This window comes from Ipomoea nil, unplaced genomic scaffold (assembly GCF_001879475.1).
Source record: "Ipomoea nil cultivar Tokyo-kokei standard unplaced genomic scaffold, Asagao_1.1 scaffold1317, whole genome shotgun sequence".
NCBI lineage: Eukaryota > Viridiplantae > Streptophyta > Magnoliopsida > Solanales > Convolvulaceae > Ipomoea > Ipomoea nil.
In genome coordinates, this window is record NW_017617745.1 from 4,501,111 (window position 1) to 4,528,059 (window position 26,949).

General features: G+C 46.5%; 2 protein-coding genes across 2 annotated transcripts; both read left to right on the forward strand.

Moving 5' to 3' along the window:
- The first annotated feature begins 4,959 nt into the window (after window positions 1-4,959).
- On the forward strand, window positions 4,960-8,594 carry LOC109185168 (ubiquitin carboxyl-terminal hydrolase 20-like). The gene is made up of 8 exons (XM_019335149.1): window positions 4,960-5,323; window positions 5,411-5,531; window positions 5,702-5,812; window positions 6,293-6,426; window positions 6,511-6,849; window positions 7,287-7,409; window positions 7,540-8,008; window positions 8,098-8,594. Exons 1-8 carry the CDS (start codon window positions 5,129-5,131, stop codon window positions 8,367-8,369), a joined length of 1,764 nt encoding a protein of 587 aa, XP_019190694.1. The 5' UTR covers window positions 4,960-5,128; the 3' UTR covers window positions 8,370-8,594.
- A 14,836-nt stretch (window positions 8,595-23,430) lies between these two features.
- On the forward strand, window positions 23,431-24,488 carry LOC109185280. Its single transcript, XM_019335259.1, has 2 exons — window positions 23,431-23,848; window positions 23,953-24,488. Exons 1-2 carry the CDS (start codon window positions 23,431-23,433, stop codon window positions 24,486-24,488), a joined length of 954 nt encoding a protein of 317 aa, XP_019190804.1.
- Window positions 24,489-26,949: the final 2,461 nt, after the last annotated feature.

Consider the following 26,949-nt stretch of genomic DNA (forward strand, 5'->3'; position numbering starts at 1 on the left):
TCGTTGCATGCTTTGTAATTTATTTATTATTTCGTAGGGGTTCGGGGGGGTCGCGACTATTGGTGGTGGTTTGTGCGTTTGTGTCTGTGACCGTGTGCAAGTTAGATTTAAAGTGTGGTTGGGGAATTGCTACTGCTTGTTTTGTTGTTTTTTTTTTCTTTTTTAGGCGGGTGCACCACTGTTTTTGGGTTGGTGCGTGTTTTTTGTTTATTGGTCGAGGTTTTTGGGATTTATCTTGTTAGTTGTGGTGGTTTGTGCGTAGCAGTGTCTTACCGTTTGCAAGATAGGGTGTGGTTTAGTTGCTAATTGGCACTATTATTTATATTTTCCTGTCTTTTTCATTTAGGTTGGTGTGTTTCTGTTGTTGGGTCGGTGCGTCTTCATTTTACTTATTTTTTGCTGAGCCGGTAGGTGCTGCCAATGTGGTTGATCCTTTGCATCGGGCTGAGGTTGCTGCTGTTTTTTATGAACCCGCACAACCAGCCCGGGATTTGGATGAGGTTGATGAAGTTTTATTTCCCCGGATGAGGTTGATGAAGTTATGACATATCAGCATCATGATAGTTTTCCCCCTATTCATATTGTAAAACACACATTATTTCTTTATGGCCTCACTGTGAGTCATGACTTGTTGTACGCCTTCTCTAAATTGCTTGGGTGTCAATTTCATTTTTACTTTTTAAAAAATCTAGTCCGTGTTACGTGTATGGTGTAAAAATGCATGTTACGAATGCTAATCACTATGCACATGTTGTATAAGCTTTCACGCATGGATAGGTCGCATGACGGTAAGCCTATACCAGTATAATGCACAGACGATTACTCCTACATGCACCTGGCCTCAAAGCTACCATCATATATACATGATGTCATAAACCCGGACGGGTTGCATATGCTTATATGCATCCACGCTACCACATACCAGCTGTTTCCTGAGGTTCATAGATAGCCCTAATTGATAGTCCGCTCTTCCCATCAACTAACAAATTAGTAACCGTCCTATTGGTAATATGCACATACTAATACACGACTACGAACCGTCAAGTGCATACTCAGCCATAATGAACGGACTTTTGTAACTCCACGCACCCGGCCCCTAAACTCCCCCTATACATACACGCCCTAATAAACCCGGCAGGGTTGCACAAGCTTATATGCAATCACGCTACCGCATAAACGAAAAAATAAGCAACGAAAATGTTGGTATTACGCACATGCGAACGCATGACTATGCACCGACATAGTGCCTAATCATCTATAATGCACTGACTATTGTTACTACATGCACCCGGCCACTAAGCTCCCATTATATATACACGACATAATATAGCCGGAAGGGTTGCAGAAGCTGGTATGCAGCCACGCTTCCACATAACTGTTGTTTCTAGAGGTTCACAAATACCCCTATTTCGTAGGTCCTTCGTCACGTAAAAAAAAAACAGTAAAAAACGCAAATACAGGTATTACGCATACACCAATATGAAGTAATGCACCTACCGGTGCTTGGTCCAGCCATTACTGAAGTGCGTTTCTTAGTTCCCTGAAGATTTAACGATTCATCTCCTCAATTACCATAAATTATATCCCTAATTTAATGCTTAAGATTCCATTACTATTAATGCCATAAATAGTTCAATAACTACAATTACAGTTTAATCCTTTTGGTTAATATATATCCTTTCTTCTTTTAATAATCTCTAATTATCTGAACCATTGATGGAAAATTAATCAATGGATAGCATGAGGTCTCATGACCTTATTTATCAAAGGGGGTGCACCGGATTCGAAGCCCATATATATATATATATATATATATATATATATATATATATATATATATATATATATATATATATATATATATATATATATATATATATATATTGGTAGGATATATCCCGACGACATAGGTTTGGTTCATCTTGTTGTTTATGCAGGATCTTTAGGTTGGGCATCGTTCAGACAAGGCGGTAGGACCCGACCGCTAGGCTTCCCGACCGATGTTATTTTCCGGTCATCATGCCTCTGCTTCTTAAAGAGACAAAGATGTTAGGGAGAGGCACGTGGCGATGCTCTACGTTGACAGAGAGGGCTCGCCGGGTGAAGACGCGTGGACGCTACGTGGGATACATGCCGGTAGGCCGGAGGTTTGTCTCCGGCCAAAGGCTATAAGTATCCACGGCGGCTACAGTGAGGGGGACTTTTGGACGATCAATAGGTTATTTACAGAGCTGCCCGACCGTAGTCAGTCGGCCCTCGGGATAACCATCTAGATTGTACTAGGACTCATTTTGATCAATAAAATCCCCTTTACTATTATTACTTATTCTCATTCAGTACTTAGACCGCATTACGTGGATATTTGTACTATCATATATATATATATATATATATATATATATATATATATATATATATATATATATATATATATATATATATATATATATATATATATATATATATCTAAAAACATAATAAACCTCAATTAAAGTTATATCCTTGATTTATGTCCCTCTTTTTATATGCAAATAAATGTGTACATTTTACTTTAAATGTTGTACAATCCAATGTTATTAGGCAAAACTACCCTTACACCGTTATAACACCATTAGTTTTTAATTCTAACATTGATACACATCATTATTACCATACACATATATCTATCATATCTTTTTCCTATTTTTTAATTATCATTTTATTAAAATCATTATATATTAATTTAATACTTAATTATATTTTAATTAAATTTCTATGAACGATAAATTATATATGTGTGTGTACAAAATACATATATTATTTGTGTATATATAATTCAAATTATAATTTTAATAATTTGTATTTATCAATGTTTTAATATTGGGCATGAATTTTCGCGCATCGCACGTACAAAATGCTAGTATATATTATTATTATTATTATTATTATTATTATTATTATTATTATTATTATTATTATTCTATACCTAATACTTTTATATTTACAATATAACCCCAAGTATATATAATTACCAAACCCTAACCCTCCACCTCCAAAATCCCATTCTAAATTATGATTCAACTATAAACATTGCTGTTAATCCTGCTATAAATGTTCTTATTGTGTAACTTTTTTATTAACTGTTCTTACTATCATAATATTTAATGAAATGTGGCAACTTAATTGTGTGAGTTTATTGTTAATTATTTATGATATTATATAGGATAACAAACAATAATACAATTGAATTTATTTATAAACAAGTTAACGAACATGTTGAAGTCGTGACTTGTTTTGTTTTATTTTATATTTATTTGCTATTATGTTTGTATTGTGGTGATATACTTATGTAATTATGTATTTGTTTTGTATTAGGTACATTTCTGATATTATTTAGATATACTAAAGTTTTTAAAAAGTCTTAACATGTAGGCTTTAATAGCTAGGCTCAAGGTAGGACTTACTTTGTAGCATTTTTAATGACCTAAATATTAAACAGACTTTTAAAAAGGCTGCAGGCCAGGCCAGGCTAATTGCAGGCTCAGGTTTGAGCCTAACAAAAAAGTCTACATGCAGGCTCAGGCCCAGGCCTAGGCTTTATATTTTCGTAACAGGCCCAAGCCTAATTTTCCGGCAAATTATGCCCTGGACCCGTGTCCACAATTCATTGTGGACATGGGCCCAAAACGACGTCGTAGTTAAAAAAAAAATCGCGCGTGTTTTGTCGTTAACGGCGTTAACGACGTTATTTTTTTTTTTTTGGATTATGAATGTACAGTTATGCCGTTATGAATGTACAATTATGCCGTTATGAATGTACAGTTATGCAATTATGAAATTATGAACACAGAGCTCTAACATTATGAACTTACAATTATGAACATATAGTGATAAAATTATGACCATGGAGCTTTAAAATTGTGAATATAGAGCTTCGAAGATTATGAATGTACAGTTATGGAGTTATGAATGTACAGTCATAGAGTTATGAATCTACAGTTATGGAGTTATGAATCTACAGTTATGAGATTATGAATCTACAGTTATGAAATTATGAATGTACAGTTATTGATCGAATTATGAACAAAGAGCTCTGACATTATGAACTTACAATTATGAACATATAGTGATAAAATTATGAACATAGAGCTCTAAAATTGTGAACATAGAGCTTCGAAAATTATGAATGTACAATTATGGAGTTATGAATGTACAGTTATGGAGTTATGAATGTACAGTTATTAACATATAGTAATAAAATTATGAACATATACTCCTATAACGAAGCGATCTGAAATTAAAAAAAAAAAAAGAGAGATAACAGTGCCTAACGGCACTGTTACTCGTGTCCAGCATGCATGCTGGACACGGGTCCAACGCATAACGATTGTAATTTTTCAAAGCTCGGCTCGACTCGACCTATTTTCAACCCTACTGATGATACTTAGACTAGAAAACTTAGAGATTTGAAACCGTTAAGATCCCTATAGTTTTTTTGGGTATTTATAGATGTGATGAGAAACCCTCTTTCAAGAGGAATGGGGAACCTCCTTTAGGAATAGAAATCCCTTTAGGACTGTGACTTCCTTTCCTTTAGGATTGTGAAACCCATAACCTTATCCATTATACATCTTTTAACCCTTATAAACTTAAATTTTAACAGAATGAGAGGGAGAGAATTTCACCCCGTAATTCCGCCTTTACACATTACTAATCATAAACCTGAGTACTTTATAAAATTACAACCTTTATTATATAAATCAGTGTAGGAAATAGTTATTTCTAAGAACAGGGTCGTGTGAGTTTAAAATTAATCAAATGAAAAAAATGAAGAGGTCCATGATTGGTTAAAGCCTTAAAAGGTCCACTTCCGACACGTCGCGCTCCAGCCAATCAAGTTTCGTCGAAAAACCAAAATGGCGGGCTGGCGGCTAATTAGTTTCCAATGTTCCCGCCTTCTCGTCTAAAGAAGAAAAAAACTGATTTTATTTATCAGTGTTTCCCTCCTTTCTTTTCCATCTTCCCTAAAATATTCCAATTCATTCTTTTCCCTCCACAATTTTCACTTGCTCGAGACTTCAAATCCCTGATCTATCACCGCCTAGGTTTCAATTTTCTTCCCAAACCTCCACTGATTTTCAGCATTCCAATGGAAACCCATTCTTCAGAAACCCTAGAAACTCAAAACTGCCCCGATCCGCCAAAAAACCGGGCTTTATCTCCGGTCACTTCACCGGCCCAGGCTCCTGCCGCCACCGGAACCTCGCCGGATTTCGACGATTTAATTGATTGGGATGATGAGATGGAAAAGGAAGATCTTCAGGATGGCAAGCATTTCTTCGTGGTATGTTATTATAGTCCTTGTATTACTTCGTTTATTGAGATTTATCTTGTTGGACTGTGTATTTACTGTTTTCGTGAACGTTTATAGGGTGGAGGGCTGTCTAATTTAGGTAATACTTGCTTTCTGAATGCGGTGTTGCAATGCTTCATGCACACAGTCCCTGTGCTTAAAGGCCTTCAAGCTTCTAATCATCCATCGCCTTGTGATGGTAGGACCTTTTAAACTCAATTGTTTTAAAGCTGTTTGGCTATCAATCTATTAGAGTTTTAGGGTTGTAATTATCTGGGTTCTATAAATTTTTAATCTTGCGACCTGTATTCTGATTTTTTTTTTTTTTTTTTTTGCCCTAAATTTTATGCGGTTTGCTATAAATTGCAGGCTATATTGAAGGGTTCTGTGCACTTTGTGCTCTGAAAGAGCTTATTGACATCTTTTTGGCTACCAACAGTGGTGTTGTCTCCCCCTGGAAACTTGTCAACAATTTAAACTGTATCCTTTTCTATTGTTCCCATTTACACTCTCCTTTGTTAGTACTTACCATAAACTTGTGTATGTATTCATTTTGGGTAGGTAATATTTGTTTTTGGGTTATGAGGGAAACTGCATTAGTTAAATCCCGCCTTGTGATCTTAATTAGCAAATGACCACAAAGATGTAAATCAGCCTAGGTTGTCCATAGTTGATCGTGACCAAGAGGGTAGTTGATCGTGACCAAGAGGGTTGGGATCGACTTGTAGTCACTATCCCAGGGTGTGCACTAGGTAAATCTTGTCTTGTTACTTTAGTTGGTAAATGACCACAAAGATGTAAATAAAGAGGGTTGGGATTCGAAATTGTGATCTTGTGGTTACAAGTTTGTATGTTTAGTAATTTTGGTTGGGGTTACTCTTGGGTAGATGATATTGTTTGACTTGTACTGGCTATATCAGAGCTTATTCCAATATGATCCTTAACTTTTAAAAAATTCAGATTTTTCATCTGGTTTTCAGAGGTACCAACAGGAAGATGCTCATGAATTCCTCCAGTGTTTCCTAGATAGACTTGAAAGCTGTTGTGATGGCAACTTTGTAAAACAGACCTTCGGTGGCCGCCTCATTAGCAAAGTAATGACTCGAGAGTGACTTAGATTTAGTCTTTATTTTGTGTGTAGATCACAAATTGATAATTAATGGTCTAATTATTTGCAGCTCTGGTGTTGCAATTGTGGCCACTGCTCTGATACTTATGAGCCCCTGATTGACTTGAGTTTGGAGATTGAAGATGTGGACAGCATCCCTGCTGCTTTGGAGTCTTTTACAAGGGTCGAAAACATTGAAGATCCAGAGACAATGTTCACATGTGAAAACTGTAAAGAGCAAGTGCTGATCAAGAAGCAGCTTTTACTGGATGAGGTCCCGACAGTTGCTACCTTTCATTTGAAGAGATTCAAAAATGATGGTTCTGTTGTTGAGAAGATTGACAAACATGTCGCATTCCCACTCGAATTGGATTTGCTTCCTTATGCTGAAAAGAATCATATAAGTAATGTGAGTCACTCTTATATTTTGCATTATTCATGCAATGATTTCAATTTTGTGAGTAATCATTAGGCCTAATTGAAGCATGTGCTCCATATCAACTAAAAGCCTAAGCTGATAGTTAGATTGCACATTAATGGTTATATGCTCAACAGGCCTCTCCCATGTGGAATTGTTGATATTCCCCCCCCAAAAGAAATAATTATTTGTTAGAATGTTAGGTGGTTGGTTTAGATCTTGAATTTGGCAGTCCAAGAAGAATAGCTAGATTGTTGTTAATACAATTGCTCTGTTTGGCATACCTAGCTTAAGTTCTTCATATTTTACCAAACAGAGTTTATAGCTTATTTGTATATAAAATAAGTTTTACCAAACATAGCAAATGTTTCTTAAACCCATAAACTTTGAATACATCTCTTATATTGTTTTATATGTTTCATCTGCAGGGAGATTCAAAATATTGTCTTTATGCAATTGTAGTACACAATGGGTTCTCGTCTTGTTCTGGGCACTATTATTGCTTCATCCGTTCTGCCTCGGATGCATGGTACAAGTTTGATGACTCAAAGGTATGCCATTTGCAAAAGGTTTCTTTCACCTGTTTTGATTTTTGGCTAATAAGAGTAGATGGCTGATTGCTTCCATCTGGTTAGATCTGTTAGATATGATTAAATTGATGGTATGTTTACAATTCTGTAGGTTTCAAGGGTTAGAGAAGAATTTGTGATGTCACAGGAGGCATATATTCTATTCTATGCCAAGCAAGGCACTCCATGGTTTTCGGATTTCATTGAAACACAAAAGCTAATAATGCCTAGCACTTCTCCCAAGTCGGTGTTAGATAATGAGGATGTTGTTTCTTGTAATCCACCCGGGATGAGCAGTAGAGTTGCTGCTGATATGGTGGCTTCCCCGGTGAGATTCAATGGAGTGACACATGAGAGGGTCGAGGAGGAAAGTTTAGGAAACGAAAACGAAACTCCATTGATGATGCCAACTAAGACTTTAGATGTCTGTTCTCCTGAAGCTACGATGAAAATGGCTTCTCCATCTCTACAAGACAGCAAGAGACAGAAGATTGGTGTTCCTAAACAGCGTGTCCTGGATTTGATTCCCACAACGCCACCACGGTCCCCAAGCCCGGAAATATACAGACAGGACTCCCCTGGTAAAATTACTCTCTGATTTCTATGACAGAAAAAGTAATAGTGTATATACATACATATATATGACTCTTGTCTTGGTTTTGGATTGCAGAAAACGTGTATTGTTCTATCCCTCGTCCACAACATTCGAGAACGGGTTCTTGCAAAAGGCAACTAGAGAAGAACCTGGAGAGCGAGGAAAGAAAGCAGGCGATGTCGGCAATCAAGAAAAATATGCGTGGGTCGAGAGCCCAGCAACTTATGGCTGCTTTGAGGGGATCGCGGAGTGAAGGGTCTGCCAACAAGAAGAGCAGACGGATGGAGAGTTCATCATCATCACCAATAAAACACACACGTCCCATAATTGCCAACACCCTCCGATGAGATGAGCATTGAGGATAAGTTTGTGGATAGATAGTTTATGTTACACATACAATCATTAATCAAACATTTGTTGTTTGGGGTTGGGGAGGACTGAGGAGTCTAGAGTTTTGTAAATTGCAGGCAGGATTGTTAACCACTCCGTGAACTACCGAATTATTTTTGAATCAGTTGATGCAAATCTCTTGCATAATAATGTTGCAAGGAAGTGCCATTTTTCCTTCTAAATTGTGTATTTTTAATATTGAAAATTTGAAATTATCAACTTTTAGAATAAAAATTGGTTTTGTTTGGTAAATGGCTATTAATTGATAGTTGTTAGCAGTTAGTTGATTGTGTTAATTAGAGGGTATAACTAGTTGATAACATTAGTTGTTGTAGAAAAGTGTTTGGTAAATTAGTGGTTAGCTGATAGTTGTTTGATATAATTTTTTTTTTTTTTCTAAAAAAGCTAATTGAAAAAGTTGTTTGTGGTAGCTTTTTGAATTTTAACATTTTGGAGTTGCAAAAAGTTAATTAACCAAATATTTTTATTGATATTTTAACTAATCAAACCATTAATAGTGATCAAATAAGGAAAATTGGCCTATAAGTCAATTTTTTACCAAACAGGACCATTGTGTTTCTAAGTCAACACATGAAATTTGTAAATATTGTGTGACTGCAGTATTTGAAAAGAATTTCTGAATATAAACATAAGATAATCAATTATATATATGTTAACATTGTGTTTGAAGTATCAAGGACTACCTTGGTCCAGTATAATTTGCCTATCACTTATTGATAGGAATTAGGACGACAGCGTAGTATTCTAATCAATTTCGTGCAGAGTTATACTAAATAGACTTCTTATTTGTACTTCATTACTTTTATTTTTGGAATAAGGGTCAAATAGGCCATCTAACTGCACACAATAATGCTATTAGGCCACTGAACCTAAAAAAATAACAATTGGGTCCCTAAACTAACATTTTTCATGCATTTAAGCCAATTTACAAGTTTTGCAAGTTAGTAACAGGTCACCCAAATTTTAAAATATATTTTTTAAATTATTATTTAAAAACAATAATTTAAAATTTAAAAATAATAATAATTTAATCGTCTCCGGCCATGGAGACGAAGAAAGTTTCTTCGTCTCCATGGCCGGAGGCGAAGAGACTCTCCGTCTCCGGCCATGGAAACGAAGAAGGTTCTTCGTCTCTGGCCGGAGACGAAGAAAGTTTCTTCGTCTCCGGCAGAGCGAAGAAACATTTTTTTTTAATTTATTATTTTTAAATAATAATTTTTTAAAAAATATTTTAAATTTTTTGGGTGACCTGTTACTAACCTACAAAACCTATAAATTAGACTAATTGAATGAAATTTGTTAGTTTAGTGGTCTAATTGTTGTTTTTTAAGGTTTAGTGGCCTAATTGCATTATTATGTGCAGTTAAATGGCCTATTTGACCCTTATTCCTTTATTTTTTGATGTGGCAATAAATATTTAGTTATCTTCAGGTTCTAAAGAAAGTATAACATCAATATTATAAACTCTTCAATTCTTGCCCAATAAGGTATTCAACTATTCAATTTTTAATTAAGAAAATCTTCAATTATTCAATTCTTACACAATAACTCAATAAGGTCCTCAACGAATAATTAAGTTGCGAATTATTGAGTTAAAAGAGGAAATTTCAATTTTGGTCATATGACTATAGAGGTCTTATTAATTTTAGTCCCTGACTTTTAAAAGTGTCAATTTAGTACCTTAACTATGCAATTTTTGTCAATTTTGGTCACTCCGGCCAAATCGCCGGTCAAATTCTGCCGGAAAATTTTAATTGTTAAAATAATGAGGGTATTTTGATCATTTCATGTCTCTTTTCTTCTTCCCAGGCGAGTCCATCCCTTCCTCTCCTGTTTCTGGTGAATGCAATGAACTAAGATGATGGGGAAAAGAGGCTTGATGATATTAAAGATAGGGTTTACAGGGAGAAAGAACGCCGGAAACGGGAGAGAAAGGGATGGACTCGACGGAGAAGAAGAAAAGAGACGTGATACGATCAAAATATCCTCATTATTTTAATTATTAAAATTTTCCGACGAAATTTGGCCAATAATTTGGCCGGAGTGACCAAAATTGACAAAAATTGCATAGTTAAGGTACTAAATTGACACTTTTGAATGTCAGGGACTAAAATTAACAAAACCCCTATAGTCATATGACCAAAATTGAAATTTCCTCTGAGTTAAAATTATATAGTTGAAGACTTAATTAATAAAATTTATAGTTGACGACTAATTTATGAATGGTAGCATACTCGTGGCACCATTTTGGATATTTACTGTTATTGCATATTCAAAGTTTAATGTTATTTCCTTTAATTTGCTCATCTCTGTTCATGTTGTTTGTTTATGACCAGATCAGATCAGACGTAACTAGGCAGCAATTTTTTTATTTTTTATTTTTAAACTTTTAGTATTATTTATTTATTGAAAAATATATTACGGAGTAATTTATTATTGTGATATGAATGTAAGACTGCTTTTGAAACTAAAAGAGTATTATATGTGATACTGCTAATTCTACGTAAGCAATATAAATAACCCAAGACCAAGTAAAGCAAGTAATTCTTTATTGATCAAGGTAGAGTTCCTAAGTACAATCTACTTGGTTGCACTGAGTACCGACTGACTGCGGTCGGGAGTCTCTAGTTACAACCTAACGATCTCCAAAAGTTCTCTACACTGTAGCTACTGTGGGCATTTATAGCCACTGTGCCGGAGACAAGATCCCAGCTGCTCGGCATGTCTTCCACGTAGCCACCACGTGCCCTCCTCCTGGGTGCCCTGCCTGTCGATGTAAAGAGCCGCCACGTGTCTTTAGTCAGCTCTCTTGCCGAAGGACTACCGCTCGGGGTTGTCACCCCCGCTCGGGCAACTCCTGGTCGGTTCCCGACCGGGTTCTTCTCAGGGAGCCCGACTTGTTACCTGCAAAGACAAGGAGAAAGAGACAAAGACTCCTCGGTCGTGGTGAAGCTATGTCGGTCGGGATATTCCCTACCAAGAGCCCCCCAGCCCGGGCCTTTTTGATCAGTCGGGAAAAAACGGGACGGGATGAAGAAGCCCAACCGTCAGGCATTAGACCGACCGGCCAGCTGTCATTCCCCTTACGCCACGTGTCGGCCTCTGCCGGCCTTGGCGATCCCATCCGTCGCCTTGGATTCAGCGCGGGTCGTGTCAGGCAAGTTGGCCCATTTCCCGCCTAAATGTCCTCCTATAAATAGGCCCTTGAGGCCCTCATTTGAACTTTCCTCACTCTTTCGCATCAGTCGGTACCCTCAGAGAGTCCCGAGCAGAGCAGCTTAGCAAGGCAGTCGAGCAAGCAAACCTCAACTTTCAAGCTTCGAACTTCAATCTTCCTTCAATCGGTAAGCTCTCAACCCTCCTCTTTACTTTAGGCACTCATTTATAGGTAGAACTGCTAGGTCAACTAACTGTCCCGGACGTTTGAAGTCCTTACTAACTCCGACCGACCTTTAGGTAGATCGATATGACAGACTCGGACAGTCAAAACGCCTCGATTGCCGATTACGACGAGGAGGTCGAGCACATCAGCGACGAGGAAGTGGACATAATGTCCTACACCCCGGACGCTAGTCCCGAGCGACGCCAGCCCCCGAGCAAGCCGCCGAGCGAGACAACGCATCAAGCTCCTCTGGATCGTCAAGCTCAAGTTCAAGCGGATCGGGGAGCTCCAACGAAGAAGGGGAAGAGAGGACCACGTCGAGCGGGCGAGGTTCTCCAACCGAGGGCGTTAGGGAAACGCCCACCCGGGTGGTTGGGGACCACCCGGAAGCTGCTCTTCGAGGGGGTGATCGAGAAAATACCCCCGAACAGACCGAAGAAGACCCGGCCGGGCCGGCCGGACCAGCCGTCGAGCTCGAGTTCCTGAACAGCGAGAGCGTCGAGCAAGAAATGAGCCTGCTGTCCAAAGGCGAGGCGGCTCGGATTGCCGAAACACTCAGGGGTCGGGCAGAATTCGACACGAGCCGGCAGCTGGAAAATGTAATTGACAGGCATCGGGGCAAGTGGATCGGGATGCACTATGACTCCCTGACAGCCCCGATCGCCATTCCCTTCACCCCCCTCCTAAATGCCTTCTTGGCCTATTACCGAGTCGTCCCGGCCCAGATCTGCCTGAACGCACATCGGATCTTGGCCTGCTTCCCACAGATATGCGCTCGGCACGGGGCCGAGTGCACGATGGAGTTATTTAACTTCATCTACCAGATCAAGGTTCTCCCGGGCCGCTACGGGGGTGGGTTCCTGATGCTGCAGTCCCGAACGGATATGTGCTCGATCAGAGGCTTGCCCGGGAACAACAAGGGGTGGAAAAACAGGATTTTCTCCCTCAAGTACGAGCCCTGGATCTTCCCGGTCGATCGCGTCTGGAGCACACATTTCCGGAAACAAGTGGTGCCGGCCGAGACGCAGGCGCTGAGGGACGCGGTCAGCCGGATCTCGAGCGAGGTGCACGAATACACAATCTACCGGACGGCTGAAAGTCTCGCAGCTGCCATGCTCCCGCCCCCCACGTACGAGCTGCCGGAGAAGTATCTGCCCGTTCCGATGGGCGTGACGGTCGCCAAGCCTTCGAAACGAAAGAAGAAAGGTTTAGCCCGAGCTGTTCTTCCCGACCTAGCTTTATTTTTGACCAAACTAACTCTGCTCTTGTTTTGCAGCTATGGCCGAGTTTGGTGACGAAGACACCGCCCTTCCCCCACCCGTCAAGATCTCGCTCGGCGGGAAGAAGAAGGCCAAGACCAAGGCGGCCGGGGAGAAGGAGATCCCATCCGCCCGACCTCTGAGCGCCTCGACCGTGTCGACGGGCGAGGGCTTCATCGTGGAGCAGCCGGACGTCCTGGTTACCCGGGTGGAGGTCGCCCGGGGCAAGGAGAAGGTCGCCGACCAGGGCGCGACCGAGGCGGGCGGCCTAAAGCGCCGCAGCGAGCAGCACAGCCCGACCCCTTCGGCCGGGCGGGAGAGGGAGCCTACATCCGTGCTGGCACGGATCGGTAACGCCGCGCCAGCCCGAGCGGATTTGGGGAAAATGACCCCGACCCAGGTGGCTGAACGGATTGGCCACGATCTGGCCGAGGTGAGTCCCAACTTTTAACCTTTCTTTGCCCAAATATCGTTGATCGGGCTAATCTTGACTATCTTCTTTGTATTGCAGATCTCCCGGGCGACCCAACTTCTTCAGGGTCAAGCTTTGCTGGCCGAGGAGGCCGATCACCACAAGAAGACGGCTGCTCGTCGTCTAAAGGAGATCAAGGAACTCCAGGCCGAGCTAGAGAAGACACAGAAGGCCCTGAAGAAGGGTGATGAGGAGCGGGTGCTGGCCGAGAAGGTCGCCAGCCGGGCGATTGGGGAGGCCCGGGAGCTGAAGGCTCAGCTCGAGAACCCGGGCGAGCTGGCGCGGGCCGCCTTCAAGGACAAGGACCTGGGTTCGGCCTTCCTCACTGAAGCCCGGGGAACGGCGATCGGTGAAGAGCTGATCGTCTCGTTCGGCCGCTGGGGTTTCATGGCCGGGAAGCGGAAGATGCTCGAGCGGGTCCGTACCCGGCTGGAGCAAGCTTTAGAGGGGGAGGACCTTCAGCTGGTCCTCTCGGTCTTGCCCCCCGATCTAGCCGATCCCGGCCCTTCTCCCTTTGACCCAAAAGCCAAGGCTTCCCAACCCGGGGCATCGTCGGCGGCCCCTTCGAGCGGGAAGGAAGCAGCTGCCGGAGCTCGGGAGGCGAAGAAGTAGGCTAAGCTTGTCTCCCCTTTTTTGTAACGCTGACTGATCGGGAGCCCGGTCCCGCACTGTACCGGGCATCTTTTGTTAATTAATAAAATTCATTTTTGCTCCATCTTATGTCGCTCGTTTTTTATTTTCTTGCTTCTCCATTTGCACACATTGATCATAATCACTCGACCACCTGGCCTTTAGACCCGGTCTCGCGATACTCGATCCGCTCAACGCCCGACCTTACGGCCTTATGGCCTGGTCGTGCGTTCGATGTTTCGACTTCAAACTGGCCAACCGATCGGGTTGACCCGACCTCCGGGCCTTTGCCGAAAAAATTTCAAGCCTCTACGGTCGGAGCATAACCGAGCGACGGGCCGAGAACAGGCAAGCCTCTACGGTCGGAATGTAACCGAGCGACGGGCCTTGTATACTTCCTTATCCCAGCCCCCACACTATTGTGCGCTCGAGGCACGAGTGGGTGCGATAGTGGACAGAAGTTGGACGGATCAGGGAACAATGCCGAGAGCTCCTGGCTTCCCCAATCGGTGGCGTGACTTGAGTGTCCGCCTATGTGGAGCGCGTTTTGACCGGTCGACAGACTTCGCCCGATCGATTGAATGTTGAAATGATCTGCTCATGACGAGGGTGAAAGGAAATAACCGATCGTGCCGCCGCATACAAACGGTCAAGCAATCATTGATCGTATATACATTAAACTTTCCCGCTCGCAGGCGGTTGAACTAATTTTACAATCATAAAATTTACATAGAAACGACGACCGGGACTAACTCGCAGGTCCAGCCCCCACTTCGTCTAAAAATACAAAAAATAGGCTAATGCCTAAAAAGAACGAGGTGCTCGGAATTCCAAGTCCCCTCTATTAACCGACCCGTCGTTGTCTCTAGTCGGTATGTCCCCGGCCGGATGACAGCGTTGATGATGTACGGCCCTTCCCAATTCTGAGCTAGCTTTCCCCCTTCTAAAGGTTGACTGGCCTCCCTTCGTCGTAAGACGTAATCTCCGACTTGAAAATAACGAGGGTTGACCCGGACGTCCTTCGAGCTCTTGACGCGCTTCTGGTACTCGGCCATACGCCGAGCGGCTAGCTCTCTTTTTTCTTCGACCGCATCGAGGTCCACAGCCATGGCATGTTCATTGTCCTCCGCGTTGTAGGTTCTCTCTCGATCGGTCGGGATCCACGCCTCGATCGGGAGCCGGGCTTCAGCTCCGTAAACCAGGGCGAAAGGGGTCTCCGAAGTAGCTTCCCTCGGGGTCGTCCGATAAGTCCATAAGACATATGGCAACTCATCGGCCCAACTACGACCAGCCGAGTGTAACTTCTTTTTCAGACCTTCCAAAATCGTCCGGTTAGCGTTTTCCACTTGCCCATTTCCCTGCGGGTAAGCGACAGATGACCGGACATGAGTTGTCCCGATCGTGGCCAAGAAATTCTGAAAATATTGGCTCACAAATTGGCGACCGTTATCGCTGATGAGATGTACGGGCACGCCAAAACGGGAAACGACATTTCTCCAAAGGAACCGAGCACACTGCTGAGATGTGATCGTGGCTAAGGGCTCGGCTTCTATCCACTTGGAGAAGTAGTCTATTGCAACGATTACAAATTTTCTCCGACCGGAGAGCTGAGGGAAAGGGCCTAAGATATCCACCCCCCATCTAGCGAAAGGAATTGCGGTCGTGACTGGCTGGTAGAACGTTGCCGGGCGTCCAGGCATCCGGGCGTATAGTTGGCACGTCTCACATTCCCGAGCTAACTTTTCACAGTCTAGCTGGAGGGACGGCCAATAGTACCCGATCACCATGATACGACGAGCTAGGGATCTACCCCCCTGATGTGAGGAGCAGATTCCCGAGTGAAGCTCCTTCATCACTAAATCCGCCTCAAACGCGGTCAGGCATCGCATGAGAGGACCTCCATACGATCGTCGATATAGACGACCGTCCGAGACCTGGAACCTCGGGGCTCTCAGCTTGGCCTTTCGAGCACGCTGCGGGTCGTCTGGGAGTCGACCGTGCTCGAGGTATTCCTTCAGATCGGTGATCCAGCTATCTTCCACCGGTTGGATTGGGTTGACCGGCAGGCGATGGATACTGTGTTTGGGGATCACCAAGATCCGAGCTATCTTCGACATGTGTTCCGGGGCGTCCTGGGCCAATTTAGACAAGATATCCGCATCGGCGTTATCCAATCGGGGTATGTGTCGGACGGTGTACCCCCGGAACTGTGCAAGCTTCTCCATGGCGAGGTCTCGGTATAATTGTAGGCGTTCTCCGTTGACCTCATAATCTCCGAGAACTTGCCCGACCACGAGCGCAGAATCGGTTTGGGCTCGGATGTATTCAGCCCCCAAGTCCCGAGCGCATTGCAAGCCATTCACAAATGCTTCATACTCGGCTTCGTTGTTGGTCGGGTGGAACTGATACATCAGAGCGAAATACACCTTGAAACCTTCTGGGCTCGTGACCACTACTCCTCCGCTTGCTCCTTTTTTGCTACTTGACCCGTCAGTAGCTAGCGACCACCACTCGGCCTCGGGATCCTCAACCTCGGGGGGTCGGGTATCCCGGGCGGTGCACTCGACCAAGAAATCTGCCAGAGCCTGACCTTTGATTGCTGGTCTCGGTCGGTATTCGATCGCGTACTGGGTCAGCATTAACGCCCATTTGACTAGGCGACCGGATGAAGAGGCGGTGCGAAGGACTGGTCCGATCGGCTGATCGGTCAACACGCGAATCGCTCGACCCTGGAAGTAGGGAGCCAACTTCTTCGCGGCGGTATAGAGGGCGTAGACGACCTTCTCCAACCGGGAGTACCGGAGCTCGGGACCGTGTAGCGCGTGGCTTACATAGTACACCGGTCGCTGGACCCCTTCCGGATCGGTTCGGCACAACACTGCGCTTACTGCACGATCGGAGACGGCGAGGTACACGTCTAGCTCTTCTCCGAGCTCAGGCTTTGAGAGCACAATAGGTGACATGAGGTACTCCTTCAGCTCATTGAAAGCTGCTCGGCACTCTTCGTCCCAGACGAACCCATTAACTTTTCGCAATACCTTGAAGAAAGGTAAAGCGCGCTCGGCTAACTTGGAGAGGAACCGGCTGAGGGCTGCCAACCGACCAGTCAATTGCTGGACTTCCCGAACGGTAGAAGGTGGTTGCATGTCCAGAATCGCTTTAACTTTGGCCGGGTTGGGCTCAATTCCTCTCTTGGTCATCATGTAGCCGAGGAACTTGCCGGTCTGAACCGCGAATGTACACTTGGTCGGGTTCAGCCGCAACTGGTACTTCCTCATGATCTGGAAGCACTCCCGGAGGTCCCGAGTGTGGTCGGACCGGTCCCGACTCTTGACCAGCATATCATCAATATAAGCCTCCATCGTCCGGCCCAATAGATCGGCGAAGAGCATATTGACCATCCTCTGGTAAGTCGCTCCTGCATTCCGGAGGCCGAACGGCATCACTCGATAGCAATACAGCCCGTCCGGGGTTACGAAGGCTGTCTTGCTTTCGTCTTCATGGTGCATCATTATCTGGTGATATCCCTTGAAGGCATCCATGAAGCTCATCAGCTCGGCCCCGGCCGTCTCGTCGACCATTTGATGAATGCTCGGTAGAGGATAAGGGTCGAGCGGACAGGCCTTGTTGAGGTCCGTGAAGTCTATGCACATCCTCCAAGCTGGGGGCTTTGGAACTAGAACAATGTTTGCCACCCACTCGGGATAGATAACCGGGCGGATGTGCTCGATCGCCGCCATTTTCTTGACCTCCTCTCTGACAAACTCGCGGCGATCGGAAGATAGGTGTCGTGTCTTCTGCACGACCGGCCTCGCTGCGGGATCGACGGCTAGCTTATGGCAAATGACCGATCGATCGATCCCGGGCATGTCTTCAGGTCCCCACGCAAAAATATCAGCATACTCCCTGAGTATGCTCAGAACCTCCGCTCGGAGCTCGGGGGTGAGGGCCCGGCCAATTTTAATCTTCTTATCCGGGCGGTCCTCGGATAGGGGAACTTCTTCTATCTCTTCGGAAGGTTCGGGTTGCTCCTTCCGTTCTTTGGCCTCCTCTTTGGCTATAGTGTTCACCCGGGAAGACGGACCGGAATCGCGTCTGTTGACCGCTCGGGTGTAGCACTTCCGGGCGGACTGGACATCGCCACGGACCACACCGACCCCATTTGGGGTGGGGAATTTCATGCAGAGATGGGGCATGGAAATTATCCCACCGATCTTCATGATGGCGGGTCGGCCTAGGATGATGTTGTGGACGCAATGGAGGTTGACCACAACGAACTCAAGCTCTGTCTTGATCGACTTCGGGGGGTGCCGATCTCGACCGGGAGAGTGATTTTGCCTTCGGGGTAAATGAGGGCCCCGGTAAATCCCGACAGTGGTACTCCGACCGGAGTCAGCTCCTTCCTGTCAAGGCCAAGCTTCTCGAACACGTCCAAGTACAGGACGTTCACACTGCTACCCGTGTCCACCATAACCCTCTGGACGTCCGTTCCCTTGACGTCGATTGTGACCACGAGCGCCTCCATGCCGTGGTCACTGCTGCTAGGTTGGTCCTCCAAGGTGAAGGTTATGGGCTCCATTTTTTGTCTTTTCCCGGTCTCTCGGGAATCCACAATCGCAACCGGGCAATTCGTCCTCGGCTGGGAAGCGTCTTCTAAGCCACCAAATATGACATGGATGGTGGGCTTGCTGGCCGGGCGGCTACCGGACGGAGGGTCAGGGTCCCGTCGGTCATCGTGACGATCGTCCCTTCGATCGTCTCTTCGGTCCTGACCCGACCGATCGGAGCGGTGATGAGATCGCCTGTGATCCCTCCGATCGGTATTCCTCTTGCTTTCTTCTCTCTTCCCCACGCACTTGTCCAATTTTCCCAAATTGAGCAAATCTTCCAACAATTGGCGCAGGTGGGTGCACTCCTCGGTATCATGCCCGGCGCATCGGTGGTAAGCACAGTGCTTACTCTTATCAGGGCCGTCTCGATCGGGATGGGGGAGTTTGATGAGGTTGCAAGATTGAGCATACTGCATGGCCTCCGCTGCAGATCGGTTTAAGGCCGTAAACTCACCAGGCCTGGTGCGGGATCGGGGACGATCGTGTCCCGATTGATGTTCCGCCCGGCCGGCCGATTTACGGGACGAAGAACCGACCTCTTGTGAACGTTTCACGGCATTCGCCTCACCAGCATTGGCGTAATCCGTGACCCTTCGGAGGGCCTCCTCGTATGTGGTCGGGGGGTGAAGGATGAAATCCTGGTATAGATACCCCGCCCGGAGGGAGATGTGAAGCATGTGGGTGGCGGTCGCATCATCCATGGGTTCGACCTCCCCGACCGCTGCTTTCCACTTGATGAGGAAGTCGGTCAAGCTTTCCCCTTCGAGCTGCTTGGCCTTCTCGAGGTACATGTAAGACTTCCTCACCACTTTGGAAGTAATGAACTTCCGTACAAACTTGATCGCCAGGGTCTCAAATTTGTCGATCGACCCCGGGGGCAAGGTGCGGAACCACTCTGCTGCCCGACCGGTGAGGGTTGAGTAGAAGGCCCTGCACATCACGGCGTCTGAAACGCCCTTCAGCATCATATTGCTGAAAAAATCATTCACGTGAGCCTCAGGATCTGTCCGACCGTCGTAACTCTTCTCTCCCGAGACCTTTAAGTCGAGCGGGTAAGGCTGAGCCATTACCGCTGCTGTGAAAGGCGTCTGGTGGAGGGTCGATCGGTCGGCCGGGGGTGCTGCAGGATATGCATTCCTTAGCTGCGCAACTTCCGCCTGGAGGTTGTAGAGCAACCCTCGGGTTTCGTTGAGCTCGGCGTTCTGGGCGGCTTGGGCTGTATCCCGAGCGCGTCGACGTCGATGTGATCTCGACCCGCTGTACCCGGACGAGGCCTCGTGGCTAGCTTCCCGCATTTGTTCGTCCTCTTGCCTGGGGTTCGGGTCCTGGGGTCCCAGACGCTGGCGCATCTCTGGTCGGAGACGATCGAAAGCTACCGCTCGGGCAACCTCTTCTGGGTCCTCCGCTTGAACGGCCTGAACTGGTGCCTCCATCGCGTCAGCACCCCCCGACCCCAACCGCGAATGAGCCGAGCGTCGAGCCCGGGAAGTGGACTGACGCTGCGGCTCTACTTGTGCGGTCGGCTGTACTGGAGGGGCGGCGGCTGGAGCTGTGTAGACAGGCGTGTAAGGTGGATAGCCAACCGGGGAAGTGTAGCACATCGGTTGGCCTGGCCAAAACCCGTATGGTGGAGGTGGAACCGGATACGGGTACTGGGCGGGATACATCATCGGCTGCTGCTGGTATGGCAGACCGGGTGGTGGGTATCCCGGTTGTATATAGTTCACCGGCTGCTGGGCGGCCGGGTATGTATTTGACGGATGTGGCGGTGAGAGATTGAGGTTGAGGTCCATCGTCTGACCCTGCTGTTGGGTAGCGTAGTGGTCGGAGGAGCTCGCTGCATCCGCCTGGTCGTCGGCGAAGTTGTTGTGTGCCCACGGATACATGCTGGGATGGTGATCGGGTGCTCGTCAAGACGTTGGCTTGTTGCACGGATCCCACAGACGGCGCCAAAATGATACTGCTAATTCTACGTAAGCAATATAAATAACCCAAGACCAAGTAAAGCAAGTAATTCTTTATTGATCAAGGTAGAGTTCCTAAGTACAATCTACTTGGTTGCACTGAGTACCGACTGACTGCGGTCGGGAGTCTCTAGTTACAACCTAACGATCGTCCAAAAGTCCTCTACACTGTAGCTACTGTGGGCATTTATAGCCGCTGTGCCGGAGACAAGATCCCAGCTGCTCGGCATGTCTTCCACGTAGCCACCACGTGCCCTCCTCCTGGGTGCCCTGCCTGTCGATGTAAAGAGCCGCCACGTGTCTTTAGTCAGCTCTCTTGCCGAAGGACTACCGCTCGGGGTTGTCACCCCCGCTCGGGCAACTCCTGGTCGGTTCCCGACCGGGTTCTTCTCAGGGAGCCCGACCTGTTACCTGCAAAGACAAGGAGAAAGAGACAAAGACTCCTCGGTCGTGGTGAAGCTATGTCGGTCGGGATATTCCCTACCAATATGAATGTAGAAAAAATAAGAGAAAAAGGGTCAAATAGGTCCCTAAACTTTACTCAAAAGGTCAATTAGGCTCCTAAATTTTACAAAAGTGCAATTAAACCCTCAAACATGTCAAATTGGGTCAATGAAGCTCAAAAACTGGTAAATGACCTATTATTACATGTCATTTCAATTCCGGCGACCGGCGACAAAATTCGACCGTCTGGTCGTCTTCCACTGGAGAAGACGACCGGATGGTCGCCTTCGTCTTCTCCAGTGGAAGACGACCGGATTTTGTCACCGGTGACCGGATTTTTTCGCCAGTGGCCGGAATTCGTCGCCGGAATTGAAATGACCTGTAATAACAGGTCATTTATCGGTTTTTGGGTTTCATTGACCCAATTTGAAATGTTTGAGGGTTTAATTGTACTTTTGTAAATTTAGGGGTCTAATTGACCTTTGGGGTAAAGTTTAGGGTTCTATTTGACCTTTCTCTAAAAAAATAATGAATAAATTTCAAATTTGATGATGTAGAAGTAGGACCAACTTTTAAAAATAAAAAAGTATTTCATGAATAAAGATAGTGTTATATTATCTTTCTTCTTCTTCGAAGAGCATCCCTACTAGGGGATAATACAAGATTTATGTCAGGTCAGAAAACTTGGGTGGGGTTCTTTCTAGATGTGGGGTGAGGTTATTTTTAAAGTTTATCCTTCTGCAAGGAATTCTCAAAAAAAAAAAAAAAAAAAAAAGAGGAGAAGACTGATGCGCACACTTTGCGCCCACAGCGGGCGCGTGTGCGCGTCAGAGACTTTTGAACCCTTTTTATCTTTATTTTTAAAGTTAGAATTTGTTCAATTTTTTCTTTATCATTTTCTTTTTTCACTCATATTTTTCTCTTTCTTAATCATTCGTAGGATATATTCCGACCGACATGGCTCGGTTTCCCTTGTTCTTTGTGCAAGTTAGACAGGTCGGATATTCTTAAAGAAGACGGTCGGACCCAACCGGTAGACTTCCCGACCGATCGCCTTTGCCACCCGATTAGCTACCCTTGTCAAGGATCTCGAGAAGAGGCACATGGCGATATTACACGTTGACAGAGAGGGCTCGCGGGATGGTGACTCGTGGATGCTACGTGGGTTACATGCTGGCCGGCCGGAGCTGTGTCTCCGGCCTAGCGGCTATAAGTACCCACGACGACTATAGTGTGGGGGATTTTTGGAACGATCGATAGATTGTCTACAGAGCTGCCCGACCGCAGTCAGTCGGCCCTCGAGATAATCACTTAGATTGTATTAGGTCCTTCCTGATCAATAAAAGACTTTATTGCTTTGACTTGATCGTATTACGTACCTTGACCGCTTAACACGTGGAATTAGTACTATCATTTTGGCGCCGTCCGTGGGGACCCGAGACAAGAAAGCTATTGTAGACGCGTCCGGATCTCGATCAACATTATGTATCCTTTCATGTACCAAGCGCTTGAGGATGACCAAGCAGATGCAGCAAGTTCATCCGATCATCAGCGTACCCAGTACCAAGGTCAAACAGTTGACCTAAATCTCAATTTATCACCACCTCATTCGGTGGCCCAGAACCCGGTCAATTACATTCAGCCGGCATATCTGCCGCCCGGTCAATAGTATCCATTTCCCGGACAGTATCCGTACCCGGTTTCACCTCCTCAATATGGGTATTGGCCCGGGACACCGATGTATTATCCACCACCGATCGGTTATCCACCATATACGCCTGCGTACACGGCTCCAGCTTCCGCTCCTCCGATTTACCCGACCATGCCAACCGAGCCGAAGCTTCAGCCCGCTCCCCGGGCTAGGCGCTCGGCTCGTTCGAGGTTGGGGTCGCAGGGTGCCGAGGCCATGGAGGAACCACGGCAGGCTCAACATGTTCAGCCGGAAACACACGCTCAGGTAGCTGAAGACCTTGAGATAGAAGCCAACCGGGCGATGGCATTCGAGCGACTCCGACCAGCAATGCGGCAAAGATTGGGACCGCAGGATCCAAACAGATGATTGGTTGATTCGCCTATGCGAGCGACGAGCTAGGAGGGGTCGTCTGGGTATTGTGGGTCTAAATCCCATCGACGACGCCGAGCTCGGGAACCAGCCCAAACGGTCGTACAAGACGAGACCCGAGGAATGCTCAACGAGCTCCGGGCGTAATTCACTCGCTGGCAGAACGAGCATGCTATGAGGCCTCCCACCGATCATTCAGCCTCTCTCTTGAGGACACCCTTCACGGCGGAGATTATGGCCCAGCCTTACCAGCTCGATTTGCGCATCCCCGGCAACAAGGAATATGATGGGCGGACAGACCCAGAAGTGCATGTCAACACCTATTATGGCAACATGTTGATGATGGGCATGTCAGGCGCCGTGATGTGTAGGGCCTTCTACTCGACGCTTTCCGGTCGAGCGGCCGAGTGGTTCAGAACTTTGCAACCGGGTTCCATCTCTGATTTCACCACTTTGGCAGCCAAGTTCGTGCGGAAGTTTGTCACTTCCAAAGTCATTCGGAAGCCCTACATGTACCTCGAGAAGGCCAAGCAATTGGAGGGGGAAAGCTTGACCGAATTTTTAGTCAAAGTGGAAGGCGGCGGTCGGGGAGGTCGAACCGATGGACGACCTGACAGCCATTCATATGCTACACATCTCTCTTCGAGCTGATTTTGTACCGGGACTTTATACTTCACCCTCCAACTACATATGAAGAAGCCCTCCGTAGAGTGACAGATTATGCCAATGCTGGTGAGGCAAATGCCGTCAAGAGGTCGCAAGAGGTCGGGACATCATCCCGGAAGCCTTCCGGTCTGGCGGATCATCGGTCGGAAGATCATTCCCGACCCCGTACCCGACCAGGAGAGTTCACGGCGTTGAACCGATCAGTGGCGGAGGCCATGCAATACGCTCAGTCCTGCAACCTTATCCGTTTACCTCAACCGGGACCAGATGGGCCGGATAAGACGAAACATTGTGCCTACCATCGATGTGCAGGACACGACACGGAGGAGTGCACACATTTAAAACAACTGTTGGAAGATTTGCTTAACCTGGGAAAGCTAGACAAATGTGTGGGGAAAAGAGAAGAGAACAAAAGAGTGGGCGAGAGAAAAGATCAAAGGCGATCTCATCATCGCTCCGATCGCAGAGATCAAGATCGGCGGGATCCCGATCCTCCATCTAGTAGCCAACCGGCGTCCAAACCGACCATCCGCGTCATATTCGGAGGTTTGGAAGATGCTTCCTGACCTCGGGAAAGTTGCCCGGTCGCGATCGTCGACTCTCGGGAAACCGGTAAGAGGCAAAAGATGGAGCCCATCACCTTCACTCTTGAAGACCAGCCGGAAAGCGGTGATCATGGAATGGAAGCCCTAGTTGTCACGATTGACATTATGGGAACTGATGTTCAGAGAGTAATGGTGGACACCGGGAGCAGTGTTGACGTTCTTTATTTGGACGTGTTTGAAAGCTGAAATTGGACAAGCGGGAACTGATTCCGATCGGTGTTCCGTTGTCAGGATTTACCGGGGCTACCATTCGCCCCGAAGGAAAGATCGTGCTCCCGGTTGAGATCGGCACCCCACCAAAGTCAGTGAAAACGGAGTTGGAGTTCATTGTGGTCAACCTTCACTGTGTCCACAACGTCATCTTAGGTCGACCGACCATTATGAGGGTCGGCGGAATCGTATCGATGCCTCACTTGTGCATGAAGTTCCCCACCCCTGCCGGGGTCGGAGTTGTGCGAGGCGATGTCCAATCGGCTAAGAAATGCTATACCCGGGCTGTCAATCGGCGTGATGTTGGTTCTTCCCGAGTGAACACCATTATCAAGGAAGCCGTCGGAGATCGAAAGGAACAACCCGAGCCCTCCGAAGAGATTGAGGAGGTTCTTTTATCTGAGGAACGACCGGAGAGGAAGATCAAAATTGGTCAGGGTCATCACCCCGAGCTACGAGTAAAAGTGCTAGCGATCCTCCGGGAATTCGCTGATATATTTGCATGGGGGCCTGAAGACATGCCCAGGATCGATCGCACTGTAATTTGTCACAAGCTAGCTGTAGATCCCGTGACGAAACCAGTCGTGTAGAAGACTCGGCATTTATCATCCGATCGCCGAGAGTTTGCCAGAGAGGAGGTGAAAAAGATGGCAGCAATTGAGCACATCCGCCCGGTCACTTATCCCGAGTGGGTGGCCAACATTGTACTCGTTCCAAAGCCTCCATCCTGGAGGATGTGCATCGATTTCACCGACCTCCAACAAAGCATGTATGCTCGATCCATACCCGCTGCCGAACATTCATCAGATGGTTGATGAGACGGCCGGGGCCAAGCTCATGAGTTTCATGGATGCATTCAAAGGCTATCATCAGATAATGATGCATCATGAAGATGAAAGTAAGACGGCCTTTGTCACACCAGACGGGTTGTATTGTTACCGAGTGATGCCGTTCGGCCTTCGCAATGCAGGGGCAACTTATCAAAGGATGGTCAATATGCTATTCGAGGACCTGTTAGGCCGAACGATGGAAGCTTACATTGACGACATGCTGGAGAGTCGGGACCGAGCTGACCACACTCGGGATCTCCGACAATGTTTTCAAATCATGAGGAAATACCAGCTGCGATTGAATCCCAAGAAGTGCACGTTTGCGGTGCAAACGGGAAAGTTTCTCGGCTACATGATGACAAAGAGAGGAATCGAGCCCAACCCTGCCAAGGTTAAGGCTATTCTTGATAGGAAACCACCCACGACCGTTCGGGAGGTGCAACAGTTGACCGGCAGGTTGGCAGCCTTGAGCCGTTTCCTTTTAAAATTGGCCGAGCGCGCATTACCATTCTTCAAGGTATTGCGCAAAGTTAATGGGTTCGTGTGGGATGACGAGTGCCGAGTGGCTTTTGACGAGCTCAAGGAATATCTGATGTCACCGATCGTGTTGTCAAAGCTGGAGCTCGGAGAAGAACTGGATGTCTATCTCGCCGTTTTCGATCGAGCTGTAAGTGCGGTTTTATGCCGAACAGATTCGGAGGGAGTGCAACGACCGGTTTACTATGTGAGCCATGCGCTCCATGGTCCCGAGCTCCGTTATTCCCGGCTAGAGAAGATAGTATATGCTTTGTACATAGCGGCAAAGAAGTTGGCCCCCTACTTTCAAGGTCGAGCCATTCATGTGTTAACCGATCAGCCGATCGGGGCATTTTTCCGCACCGCTTCTTCTTCTTGACGCCTAGTCAAGTGGGCGTTGATGCTGACTCAGTATGCAATTGAGTACCGACCAAGACCAGCTATAAAGGGTCAAGCTTTGGCAGATTTCTTGGTCGAGTGCACCGCTCGGGAGACACAACCCGCTGCGGTCAAGGATCCTGAGGCGGCATGGTGGTCGTTGGCCATCGATGGATCGAGCAGCAAGAAAGGAGCAGGTGGGGGGAGTCGTGATTACAAGCCCGGAGGGTCTCAAAGTCTACTATGCATTGATGTATCAGTACCACCCAACCAACAATGAAGCCGAGTATGAGGCCTTTGTTAATGGCCTACAGTGCGCTCGAGATTTGGGGGCTGAATACATCCGGGCTCAGACTGACTATGCATTAGTGGTCGGACAGGTCTTGGGCGACTACGAAGTCAACAGAGAGCGGTTACAAGCTTACCGAGATCTCGCCATGGAGAAGCTAACCTTGTTTCGAGGGTACACCGTTCATCATGTTCCCCGA

Bases quoted from the DNA above. Each gene is read 5' to 3' on its own strand.
- LOC109185168 (XM_019335149.1), top strand. From the start codon at position 5,129: ATGGAAACCCATTCTTCAGAAACCCTAGAAACTCAAAACTGCCCCGAT. The intron at 5,813-6,292 runs GTATCCTTTTCT...TAAAAAATTCAG, and splicing joins ACTTGTCAACAATTTAAACT to ATTTTTCATCTGGTTTTCAG. The intron at 6,427-6,510 runs GTAATGACTCGA...AATTATTTGCAG, and splicing joins GTGGCCGCCTCATTAGCAAA to CTCTGGTGTTGCAATTGTGG.
- LOC109185280 (XM_019335259.1), top strand. From the start codon at position 23,431: ATGAGGCCTCCCACCGATCATTCAGCCTCTCTCTTGAGGACACCCTTC. The intron at 23,849-23,952 runs GTCGAACCGATG...CTACATATGAAG, and splicing joins GGAAGGCGGCGGTCGGGGAG to AAGCCCTCCGTAGAGTGACA.